Source organism: Sphaeramia orbicularis, chromosome 4 (assembly GCF_902148855.1).
Source record: "Sphaeramia orbicularis chromosome 4, fSphaOr1.1, whole genome shotgun sequence".
Classification (NCBI taxonomy): domain Eukaryota; kingdom Metazoa; phylum Chordata; class Actinopteri; order Kurtiformes; family Apogonidae; genus Sphaeramia; species Sphaeramia orbicularis.
The window spans coordinates 5,910,765-5,923,264 of NC_043960.1; the positions used below are offsets into that span (position 1 = coordinate 5,910,765).

The 12,500-nt window shown below is 36.4% G+C and overlaps 1 protein-coding gene across 1 annotated transcript in view; it reads right to left on the minus strand.

Moving 5' to 3' along the window:
• axdnd1 (axonemal dynein light chain domain containing 1) overlaps positions 1-12,500 on the minus strand; it is a 31,806-nt gene that overhangs the window by 4,781 nt on the left and 14,525 nt on the right. The window contains exons 15-22 of the mRNA XM_030132702.1: positions 12,303-12,500; positions 10,172-10,388; positions 8,536-8,629; positions 7,552-7,742; positions 6,093-6,183; positions 5,033-5,176; positions 4,865-4,927; positions 554-592 (exon numbers count right to left, since the gene is read on the minus strand). The exon at positions 12,303-12,500 is cut by the window's right edge and continues 37 nt beyond it. Coding sequence (XP_029988562.1) covers positions 554-592; positions 4,865-4,927; positions 5,033-5,176; positions 6,093-6,183; positions 7,552-7,742; positions 8,536-8,629; positions 10,172-10,388; positions 12,303-12,500 — 1,037 coding nt within the window. The remainder of the gene's footprint in view (positions 1-553; positions 593-4,864; positions 4,928-5,032; positions 5,177-6,092; positions 6,184-7,551; positions 7,743-8,535; positions 8,630-10,171; positions 10,389-12,302) is intronic.

Genomic DNA, 12,500 nt, shown 5'->3' on the forward strand with positions numbered 1-12,500 from the left:
CAATTCTATTCTATTTTAAGGCTGATTTTCCTGATGGCTACTTGTAGTTTAAACTGATTAGTTATGGTCAGAATGTGCCAAATATTTCAGAATTACATTTTTTTTGTTTACATTGCCATCTATGCTAACCAAATGGTTAAGTTTACTCAACATTGAAATGAATTGTATCATTATAATGGTTTAAAACGTCCTACACCCAGATATCTGAAATGTTTTTCATGTTCTAATGATAAATAAATAAGAAGTCTGACTTACAAATAATCACTTTAAATTACAAGTAAGGTTTCTTCAAATCTCATTCAGGAAGAAAAATTAGCCTTGAAAAGAAACACTGATTTCTCATTAACTGTGATAATTATTGACAACAACTGACATGGACATTTATATCATGATAATATTTCAATAGGAAGTCCGACAAGCTGCAGGTGTGATGTGTCCCAATATTTTTGTCCATATAGTTTATATCCAGTTTTAGACAAACCCAGGATGGTCTTTAGATTGGCTGCTTTATTAGTCTGTGCTAAATATAATGACACTGAAATGGTGTTAATACCTGACAAATGTTTTCTGGTTCATGTGTCACTTCAGGGTTCTGTGAAGATAGAAAATAAGAGATCAATAAATAAAAAATCTGGAATAAGTTCATAAACTGTTCCATGAAGCCAAAGCAGGTCAACAGTTTGCAGCTTTGGAAACAAGTATAAAAACCAACCTTAGTTTATTCTATATTTGTGATGTTCTATGGCTGGAATATTAATGTAGTTTCTATGTTTGTAGGTCAACATCACATGTTAATGGGAAAAATTCATACATTTAAATCAGTGGTTCTGTCTTTTTCTGTGCCCCCCCACCCCCCCTTCAGAGGATGACAAATCTCCAGGCCCCCCTCAACCCCAACAACATCGTAACAGTGGTGGAATTACAACTTTTATTGAAAGAAAAATCAATATTCTAATGATACTTTTTGCTTTTCCTTGAATAATTTGTTGTGCAAAGTAAAAATAACTTAGATTTTTGCTTGAACACAAATAAACTCAACCAGACTGCTGCTGTGGATTTATACTGGTTATTTCTTTTACTTATATTCATCCAATACTATGCTGTAGTGACCTCTGTCCTTGAAAAAGCCTGATCATGAAGAAGTTCTCTCTGTATTTTGCCAGACACTGACGGCTGTGAGTGTTTGTTTTTACCCCGTGTGCCGAATAAAATCTTCTTTTGAGACGATCCCTTGTTTCACTTGATTTTTGTGAAACCGACAGTTGTTTTTTTTTGGATGGATGTGGGTATCTCATTGAAGGGGGGAAGAAGAAAAGAACAGCTTTTTCAGTTTTTTCCTCATATCGCTCTCTATCTGACATCCATGCTGCCTGAGACCAGTGGTGGAGAATCCCAGCTCCACAAAGTACAAGTCCTGCCATGTATTGGTTCTATGTGTTCACTTAACACAGGTGATTCCACTAATTATCCCATCTACCTGGATGAGGAGTTGTGCTCATCAAAATGGGCTGGTGCAGTGAATGGTTGGAACAAATACACGGCCGGATTTTTACTTTATGGAGCTGGGATTCTCCACCACTGGGTTTCAGTGGCTGTTACATGTAAGACAGCACCTTCTTTGTTGTTTTATGTGAATTTAAGATAAATTTATTTCTGGTAGTATTTAAATATGCACTTTTTTGGCTAATCATAATCAGGAATCAAACAACCCCCATTAAGTCATAAATAACCAGCGGTGGAGAATCCCAGCTCCATAAAGTAAAAGTCCTGCCATGTATTTGTTCCAACCACTCACTGACCCAGCCCAGTTTGATGAGCACAACTCCTCATCCAGGTAGATGGGATAATTAGTGGAATCACCTGTGTTAACTGAATAGGTAGGATCAATACCTGGCAGGACTTTTACTTTATGGAGCAGGGATTCTCCACCACTGCCTGAGACAACGCTTTTCCAAATAAAAATAAGAAATGTGAAACTATCTTACAACTATGACAGTAAAGTTAGTTTTTTTTAGAAGAACAAACACATTTTGGTGACAAAGATGAACCACTATCAGTGGGTCAATGGGCCCGTTTAAATGCACATCTCAGAACATTAAAGTCCAAACTGGTCCAAAACACAAACATTGCATATGTGTCTTTTCCAGTCCAGTCCTTGTCCACTGTCCAAACCTAAACTCTTTGTCTAGTCTAGTCACAGATCACCATGGCAGTGGATTGGTTTGGTGTACGTCCCTAAAATGAGTCCAGGGTGCTACAACACTAAAACATTAGTTCCACCTGCTACATGTTCTAACCTGAAGAACAAAAAACTAACAACCAGGAGTGATCACATGACCCCCCCCCCCCCGGTAAGCCTTTGCGCCTCTCCCCTCCCCTAGGGGGCCCGCCCCAGAGTTTGAGAAACACTGATTTAAATACAGCTTATTTCTTCAGTAATTTTGTAAAGTAAACATTTTGTGTGTATTTGTCATATTTTTTAGAGCTTGATAACATGGCCAATCAAGTAAATGCGATTTTTTTTTTCATTGTTATGGATGATTCATGATTTGACTCCAAAAATGAATTTAACATGAGTACTCTGTGAATTATTTACACAGTTTTCAGTCTGTCTTCAGTGTTGTACAGTCTGATGCAGTGGATGAAGGAGGTTCTGTAACATTCAGTTCTGCATCGTATGAGGTGAGCTGTCACTGCAGCTACTTCTGTAGTTTGTCAGAATGTCCAGGATGTCCTCCACTTTATTTACTGTATTAACCCTTTCAGACCCAAACATCTACCAGCAACCAAAACCATCTACTGATCCAAACTGTTTCATACCTGTTGATCCACTAATCCTATCAATACATGTAAATAATTGGTGTAAAATACAGTTTTTCATCTTTTCATGGTCATCAGATATGACTCATTTGGATGTTCAGAGGCTCCGTAGTTACCGTGGAAACACCGTCACCTTCTACAACATTGATTCACAAGTAAAACCAGTGTTCAAATTAGGTGGGAGCCAGAGGGAGCTCAGCTGCCATAGACTGAGGACATGGCTCCTATGGAAGCAACAAAGTCAAAAATCTGTGGGGGTCTCTCAAATGTCGAATTATATTTTGATCATAGAATTTTTTGGAGCTAGAGACCCTCTTAGAGAAAAAAATACAACTCAAACCCTGAGTAAAACCCATGGAGTTTCATCAGTGACAGTGGATGGACACACTGGGTTTATGTTCAGTTAATGAGAGATTTTTACTGAAAAAGGCTTTTTCTTCAGTTTTCTCTGTTTGTTATATGATACACCTCAAATTTAATCTGAGCTTTTAAGAACATCCATATGATCAACACATTAAATATAGGGAAATGCCTGATTTTCACTGGAAAAATACTAAATACAGAGGATAATACACTGGAAAAAAACAAAAATCTTAACAAGTGTATATTTGTCATTTCTAGTCCAAATATCTCATCGCACTTAAAACAAGACATAATCACCTAAAGAGTAACTTTTCAGTGAGATATAAGAACGATTTTTAGACAATAGATCTGGAAAATCTAATTAAGTTGTATCCGAGTGTTTTTTTTCTGTTCATTCTGGGCAAACCAGATCATCCTTTAGAGGATAATGTATATCCATTGTGATTATTTGAGAGCAATTGCTGTTAACTTTAAGATACTGAAGGAGAATGGTCCTACAAGGATGAATGAACTTCGTTCCATGATTCGAGGTTTTTTATTTTTGGGACTCGTTTGCCTTATGGGCTGGTGAAGTACATCTTCTGGACTCAAAAAAAAAAACTGCAATGACATGTGTTTATTTATTTATTTTTACCAGTGTTGATATGCTGTTGAATTTACATGAACATTCCAAATAAAGATACAATAAAAAAAAAAACAACAAGATCTTGAAAATCTTATTTCAAGAAATCTTACCAAGATAATTCTAACTTGCTCCATTGGCAGATTTTTTTTTTTTTTTTGCTTAATTCAGGATTTTTTTGTTTAATTCAAGCAAAAAAAATCTGCCAATGGAAAAGTGAAAATTATCTTGGTAAGATTTCTTGAAATAAGATTTTCCAGATCTATTGCCTAAAAATTAGTTCTTATATCTCACTAAAAAGTTACTCTTTAGGTGATTATGTCTTATTACCTCTGCCAAGGAGGTTATGTTTTTGCCGGCGTTTGTCTGTCTGTCTGTCTGTCTGTCTGTGTGCAAGATAACTAAAAAAATTATGGATGGATTTGTAAGAAAATTTCAGGAAATGTTGATACTGGCACAAGGAACAAATGATTAAATTTTGGTGGTGGTTGGGGGTGGGGGGGCCACGGGGGGGCCCACTGATCTGCCTTGGCGGAGGTCTGCGCTCTCCGAATGCTTCCAGTTTTAAGTGTGATGAGATATATAATGAATGAATGATTATAATGAATGATGAAAAATCACTTCAGAAAGGTTAAACAGAGACAAAATCATTTGGGATCTGACACAAAAGTAGCACTGGGTCTTTCTGGGTTAAAACACACACTCTAACATGAGTTCATGAATGCACAGACTTATAGAGCCTTATTACCTCCGCCAAGGAGGTTATGTTTTTGCCGGCATTGGTTTGTTAGTTTGTTTGTTTGTTTGTTTGTTTGTTTGTTTGTCTGTCCATGTGCAAGATAACTCAAAAAGTTATAGACGGATTTGGATGAAAATTTCAGGAAATGTTGATACTGGCAAAAGGAACAAATGATTAAATGTTGGTGGTGATCGGGGGGGGGGGGGGGGGGGGGGCACTGGTCTACCTTGGCGGAGGTGTGCACTCTCCAAGTGCTTTGCTAGTTTAATTTATTAAAAATTGCCAATATGTTTGTTATGTTTGTTTGTTTTGTCACTGACCTCTTTTTGCTCGGCCTCAGTTTCATCAACACCATCGTCCTCTGCTGTTATTTCTTCATTCACCTGCAAACACATAAGAACAGACGTACTTCAGTGTAATCCATCCATGATGAGAATGGAACAAATAAATGAGGTTTATTCATGTGTGTTGTGCAGTGAAATCCTCACCAGTGTCTCTGTATGGTCTGATGGAGACACTGGAGCATTAGTCCTGGGGGTTGGATCAGGGGTTCTGACAGACAGATGAACAGGACCATCTTTTACACCCGACAGGAGGATTATACTGGTTTCCACCCATTCCATACACTCTGTCTGTGGGCGGACACACACATACATGGACTGTAGTTCAGCTCCCATACGCTACATCAGTAGTGTCAAACTCATATTAGATCAGGGGCCACATTCAGCCCAGTATGGTCTAAAGTGGGTCGGACCAGTAAAATAATAATAAAAAAAAAATTGACTATAAATATTGACAATTCCAAATGTTTCTCTTTGGTTTAGTGCAGAAAAGGCAAATAAAATTATGAAAATATTTTTTTAAAAAAAATCTACATTTACAAACATTCTTTTCATAAAATTAATGAATAATCTGAAATTTCTGAGAAAAACAAGCACATTTTTAACAATATTATGCCTCAACTTATCATTTGTAAAAATGTGCATAACATGATCATGAACAAACTGAAACCTATTAAGAAAAATAATATTATATATCAGTTTATCATTTACACATGTATATTACAACTTACAGATCACAGTGGATCAAATACAAATGCACAAAATATTTAATAACAGGCAGAATATTGTTAAAATTACACTTAACTTCTCTTAAGACATTTCCTGTTGTTCATATTTGTTCAAATTATTCACATTTTTTGTTAAAGGATAGTTCGTAAATGTAAATATTTTCATGTTTTTTGACTTTTTTACACTAAAAAAAAGAGGAAAATTTGTAGTTGTCGTTATTTGTGGGTTATCATGATAGCAGTTTAGCAATACGACCAAATTGGGCTGAATGTGGAACCTGAACTTCAATATAATTTCTGCATTTCAGAGTTTCATCACATGGGCCAGATTAGACCCTTTGACCCATGGGCCGTATGTTTGACACCCATGTTCTATATGTTTATCATGATGCCTAAATACACTTGACTGGTAAACAGTGTTACAGCTCTAATCTCAACTTCTTTTGTGTGTGTGTGTGTGTGTGTGTGTTTTAATGTACCTGCAGCTTTCTACACTCATGCATCTCATTTTCAGCTGTAACTTGAAGTGGACTCTTCACAATCTGCTCCTCCACAATTAGCTGACAAGAGCTGAAGTTGAAAACAAATATTATTAATTCATGAGAAGCAAAGAGAGGAAAACTCCCCCCGTCATCCATTAACTCTAAACATGACTAAAAAATACCAGCTTTGGAAATAATTATCACACTACTGTTGGATAGAAAAGTCATAAATGAGACTTGTAAATCCAACAGGTTTGTCTTGTGCATAAATGTGAGACAAAGATCTGCAAAAAGAGACATGACAGGTTTTCTTTAAGAAATAAGCTGTTTTTAAATTATTAAAAAAAAAAAAAATAAACACATACATATATATACATAATTTTCCCAAAAACAAGTAGCATAAGAAACACACATAAAAAAATTAAAAAAAAAACCTGTCACTACGAGAATTAAGTTGTAAAATATTGAGATAAAACTCATGATTTTATGAGAATAAAGTCATAGTTTTAAAAAAAACTCATAATTTAACGAAAATAATGTCATACTTTTAGAAGATTAAAGTTGTAATATTTTGAAAATAAATTCACTATAGTATGATTAAAAAGTCATAATTTATAAATTGTTAGCCTTAAGCCTTGTTGATGACAGAGTTTCTGGTTAGAGCGAACGCACCAAGCGAAGCAGCAACTGTCACTTCTGTTGGAGCGGACGACTAATGCGAATGTGTTGATGGTGGGCGGGGCTAATAGGCTCAGTGTTTGGCCTTTGTGTATAAACCCCAAATGAAAGTAGAACCTCACAAAATGTTCCAAATTCTCCATTAAGCAACGAGTGGGTACGACTTTATTATTGTAAATTATGATATTTTTCCATCTGTTATTAAATTACGATGTTATTATTGTAATATTATGGCTTTTTTCTCAAAATATGATGACTTCAATCTCATAAAAGTCCGAAATTATTTTAGTTAAATAATGAGTTTTCTTAAAACTGCAACTTTATCCTCAAAATATTACGACTTTATTCTTGTAAAATTATGACTCTTTTTGTTTTTGACTTTATTCTCATAATATTACAGGTGTTATCCCGACATTTTATGTCTTTACTCCTGGAATGACAAGTGTTTTTATTTTCTGATTGGCCCTAATACGCCATCATAACATATAAATAAGGACATATAACGTTGAAAAGCAGTCTAGAAAATACAAATAGTCCGAGAACAGAATATCAAAAGGTCATGGGGATGGGCTGTTATTGTGAATTTCTGGAGAAAATAAGATGCATATACTTTAGCAATAAGCATTTCATTCTTCTAAGTCACTTCTCATTAATCCATTGATAAAAAATACTGTATATAACAGTATTTTGGTCCAATCGGGAACCATCATTACCATAGTTCTCTTCTTTACTATGGATAATGTCTGTTTAGTGGACTATTGTGTAACTGGAAACTGACCTGGTAAAGTATTTAGTGTAAAAGTCCAGTTTGTCTGATAACACCTTTGCGTCCTCCTCCAGTTGTTGCGCTGAGATGCCGGTATTGTATCGGTTTAATGGACCCGGATCCTGGTCTTCATCGTAGTCGGGAACCATGAGGAGCAACAGGTTCAACATCCAGTGAGTCTGAGCCACGTGAATGGAAGTGATCTGAGAGAAGAGGAAACGTATACATGTACAAAACCAGTAAAACCATAACAAACAGGCACAACAAACCCCGCCCCTCGCACGTATTGTAGCTTATTTTGGCGTCGATCCGGCTGATGTCACCATGTCTATGTGTGTGGTGATATCAGCATATCAACTGCCTCTATATATGTGCCAAGTTTGAAGTAAATTTAAACAACATTGATGTTTTTATAGACATTTGAAATTTCACCCATTATAAGTAAATGGGAAAAAAAAAAAGATTTGAAAAATTCATTAAAAATTTGAACTTTGACCCACTTTTCCCAAACTGTAATGAGTTCTATTCTGGGTCACTGGTAATCTACAAACCCAATTTGGTATGAATTCAACCAATACTTTTGCTGCTACAGACATGTGAAATTTTGCCCATTATGAGTAAATGGGGAAAAAAAAGATTTAAAAAATTCATAAAAAATTTAACTTTGATCTATTTTTCCCAAAATGTAATGACATCTATTCTGGGTCACTGGCAATCTATAAACCTGATTTGGTATGAATTCAACCAGGGAGTTAACAAACAAACTGAACCAGAAACAAAACCCCTTGCCTCCCCTTCGGGGGGGCGGGGTAATAGTTTAATGGATAATGATGTAATATTTGGTCATTTGCAGAAATCAAGAGGCTGAAACACATCATAACTTGGGATTGTTCTGATGTATTTCTGAATGTAACCATGTAGCTACGACTGTACAGCATATTTGTTCCAAAGCACATGAGTGACTTTGTACTTTTTCCTAAACCAGCTGGTACTGACCTCCTCCCTGAGTGTGTGGTTCTCACTGTCAATGAAGCTGGACAGGCTGGTCACAAACTCCTGAACTTTGTCCAGAACCTGCTCTGTCTCTGTACTGTTTCACCAAAAACACAGAAACACACAGACAAATGTTTTAGACCAATAAAAAACTCGTGCTGCTGAATAATCTATCGTCATTATTCCAATAACATGACTTGTTTTTACATATGACTGGAAACAAAACTGACTTTGAATCATGTGTCATATCAACTACAATTACAGGTATAATGAAGATATTAGGTATTGAATATAAATATGTCATTTAAGTGTAAAACCTTAGATCAGTTACCTGATAAATACCACACTGAACATGTTAGGGGAAAAAAGCATTTCTGCAAGACGTAAACTGAAATGTTAACTGTTACTGCATACTGTGAAATTTTGTACAAATTCAGAATTTATTTTATTATTCTTTATCTTTAATACCAATCGGCCAAATCTAGCATAAGATTCTGCTGAAATTTACCACCCTATAATTTAGATTAGACTGTCTTTGTATGAAACTTATTCCATACATACTTATATTTGAAAGTACTCAGATATTATAACTGCACAAGGACATTTGACCTTGAAAAAGTAGGTCAAGGTCACCTATTTTCAACAGACTTCTGCACCATGACAACATTCATCCACAGTATTCATTTGGTGCAGGTATCGCAATGCATTGAACAGATAATCTGATTATGTCATTGAATGGACAGACAGAAGGACAGACAGATACAAAATGATTACAATACCCCTTCGGCCAGAAGTTGGCCGAACTACAGGGTTAAATATTAAATATACATATACTACTAAAATATGACTAAACTAGAAGCACTCGGAGAGCGCAGACCTCTGCCAAGGCCGATCAGTGCTCCCCCCACGATCACCACCAAAATTTAATCACTCGTTCCTTGTGCCAGTATCGACATTTCCTGAAATTTTCATCCAAATCCGTCCATAACTTTTTGAGTTATCTTGCACACAGACAAAAAGACAGACAGACAAACCAACGGCGGCAAAAATATAACCTCCTTGGCAGAGGTAAAAATACACAAAAGTAACTCCATATTACAGATGTGAAATATGTGCAACATATAAAGACAAATATACAGGATATATACAAGGTAAGATTCAAAAACAAGGTGTACAGGTGATTATTGCATTATCTATTGGCTGTGGCTCAGGTGGTAGAGCAGGTCGTCCAACAACCGAAGGGTTGGCGGTTCGAATCCTGCTCTGTCCTAGTCAGGCTGTTGTGTCCTTGGGAAAGACACTTCACCCTGCCTGCCTCCAGTGCCACCCACACTGGTGTATGAATGTTTGGTGGTGGTCGGAGGGGCTGTAGGCACAAATTGGCAGCCACACTTCTGTCAGCCTGTCCCAGGGCAACTGTGGCTATAAACGTAGTTTACCACCACCAGAGTGTGAATGTGAGAGCAAATGAATAATGGGTCAATAACGTAAAGCGCTTTGGGTGTCTAGAAAAGCGCTATATAAATCCAATCCAATCCACTATCTATTAGACTGGGGGTGGGGGTTATTCAGTGTGTGTGTGCATGTGTGCATGTGTGTGTGTGTGTGTGTGTGTGTGTAGGGGAGGTGAAAAACTTACAAGAGGTCAGGTTTGTTTGTGTCTTTTTTTCTTCCTATCTGCAGGGCTGAGATCTTCTGTAAAGCGTCTTCTGCCAAACTGTGCCACTTTCCCAGTGTTTTCTCCAGCTTTGTCCAGTCTAAGACAGGCATTGTCTGTTTGTTTTTAATCATATCGGTAAGGTTTGTGATCCAGGAGTCCACCAACCCAACTAGTGCCATGATGTGACTGTGGATCCCTGAAAAGACAAACGAGTTCACATGTCAGGCTCTACTTTTTAACTTTTTACTTTTTGTGTATTTATATGTGTATTTGTATGCATGAATGTGTATGTATGTATCTTCATTTAGGCGGGACAGTGCACATTAATGAACACATTTATACATTCCATTTCAGTATAAACATGTAAATATGCCGGAGTTAGCGCCAATGCTAATTTTCATCCGCAGTCCCCACTGAATAAATAACAAAGATCCGTGCAATACAAAGCAGTACGGTGTAATAAATGCAGCGGAGAACAAGACAGTACAATACATTGCAAAACAGTACAGTTCAATACACTACAATATAGTACATGTCAAGGACTAAAATAAACATTACTACTTAAATGACAATATAGTACAATACCTCCCATTACGGTACAAAATGACATTTATGCCTACGTGTCAAAGGTTACAGTAAATATTCAGATATCTCTTTAAAGTGCTAGTGTTCACATGTTTGGTTGTTTCTTAGTCATACTTAAATCTGGCTTTTGAAAGCAACATACATGAGGCTCTCCCTGACATCCATGTACTTGTATGTTGTGTGTATATGTATAAACGTATGTATGTGTATATGGATGAATGCGTGTGTGAGTGTCTGCGTGTGTGTGTGTGTGAATAGATACACAAATATAAAAGTAGTAGTAGTTTACCACCACCAGAGTGTGAATGTGAGAGCAAATGAATAATGGGTCAATAATGTAAAGCGCTTTGGGTGTCTAGAAAAGAGCTATATAAATCCAATCCATTATTATTATTATTATTATTATTATTATTATTATTAAAAGACTAATGTAAAAGGAAGAGGGACATATATATTATTATTAATATTTTAGGGAGAGGGGGTGGGATAAATTGCAATTGCAATTGATAAGTTGCACTTCTTCCCACCCCTTTTCGGGACATGTAAATGGAACTATTGTGCTGTTCTTCTGTCTAAGATTATGATTGTTGATATTTGTATTATTATGTCTGTTTTGCTTGTTCGCATATATGTTAAATTTCATTGCATGTTCGGAATAAATCACTGAATCAAAAATCACAATGAAATGACACTGAGCCCGTTTACACGCCCATAAAAATCCAATAACTGTTAGAAATCAGATAATTATAATAATCAGATCTGATGCGTTTACGTACACTTCAGAAATAACCAAGTAACCCTGGTTTAGACGCTTCGGTCCATTATTGGATTTCTTTCAGAGTTCGTACGAATGTAGTGGCGGTAAAATCAAACTTCCTGTTATTGCCTTCACCTCATGTTTGTTTATTTATTTGTTTTCGAATATCGCATTAAAATCAAATAACAAAAGAATCATATAAAAGAACGCCAAACGTTCAAAAAGGAGTGGGATGAAGTTTAATTTATAATCTCCTGCCCCCTTACCCCATCCTTCACCTACCTTTAATTCCTATGTCAGATCCCATAAGTAACTCAAAAATCCTCACGTATCAGACTAAATTCTGACTATGCACCAAACACAAAACTGCTGTGCATATGTTTGACTACATCACATCTGTTTTCTACAAGTTAATAGTTTTTTAACACGTGCGGATGTAAAAGAAGGAAATAAATTAGAATAACAGGTACACACGCACAAAGACATCGGAGTACTGATATTAATTCGATTTCTCATAATCAGATTAACCTGTTTACACGATCACTAATAATCTGATAACTCCATAAATCGGATAACAATCAGAGTTTTAGGGTGGATGTAAACAGGCTCAATGACAGATTCAGGAATGGATGATTCTGTGATTCTCTGTCATCTTATCATTTGGACTCCCAGGTACTAGTGCTGGGATTAGAATAACAGTGTATTTTGTTTTTTTTTTACCAATTTCAACATCTCACATATACAGACGTGTGCTTTTTCAGCCCTCACCGTTCTCTCCATTGACGTGGTTGTTCAGTTTTTTCTGGAGTTCTGACATGACGCTGTCGAGTTTGCTGAGGGTGTGGGCGTGTCCAGAGGGGGCGCTGTTGGAAGTCGAGTGTCTTCTTAACAACTGACCACTGATTTTCAGCCACTTCTCCTGGATGACACTGAGCTTCCCCAGTGTCTGCTGACAACACAGTAGCT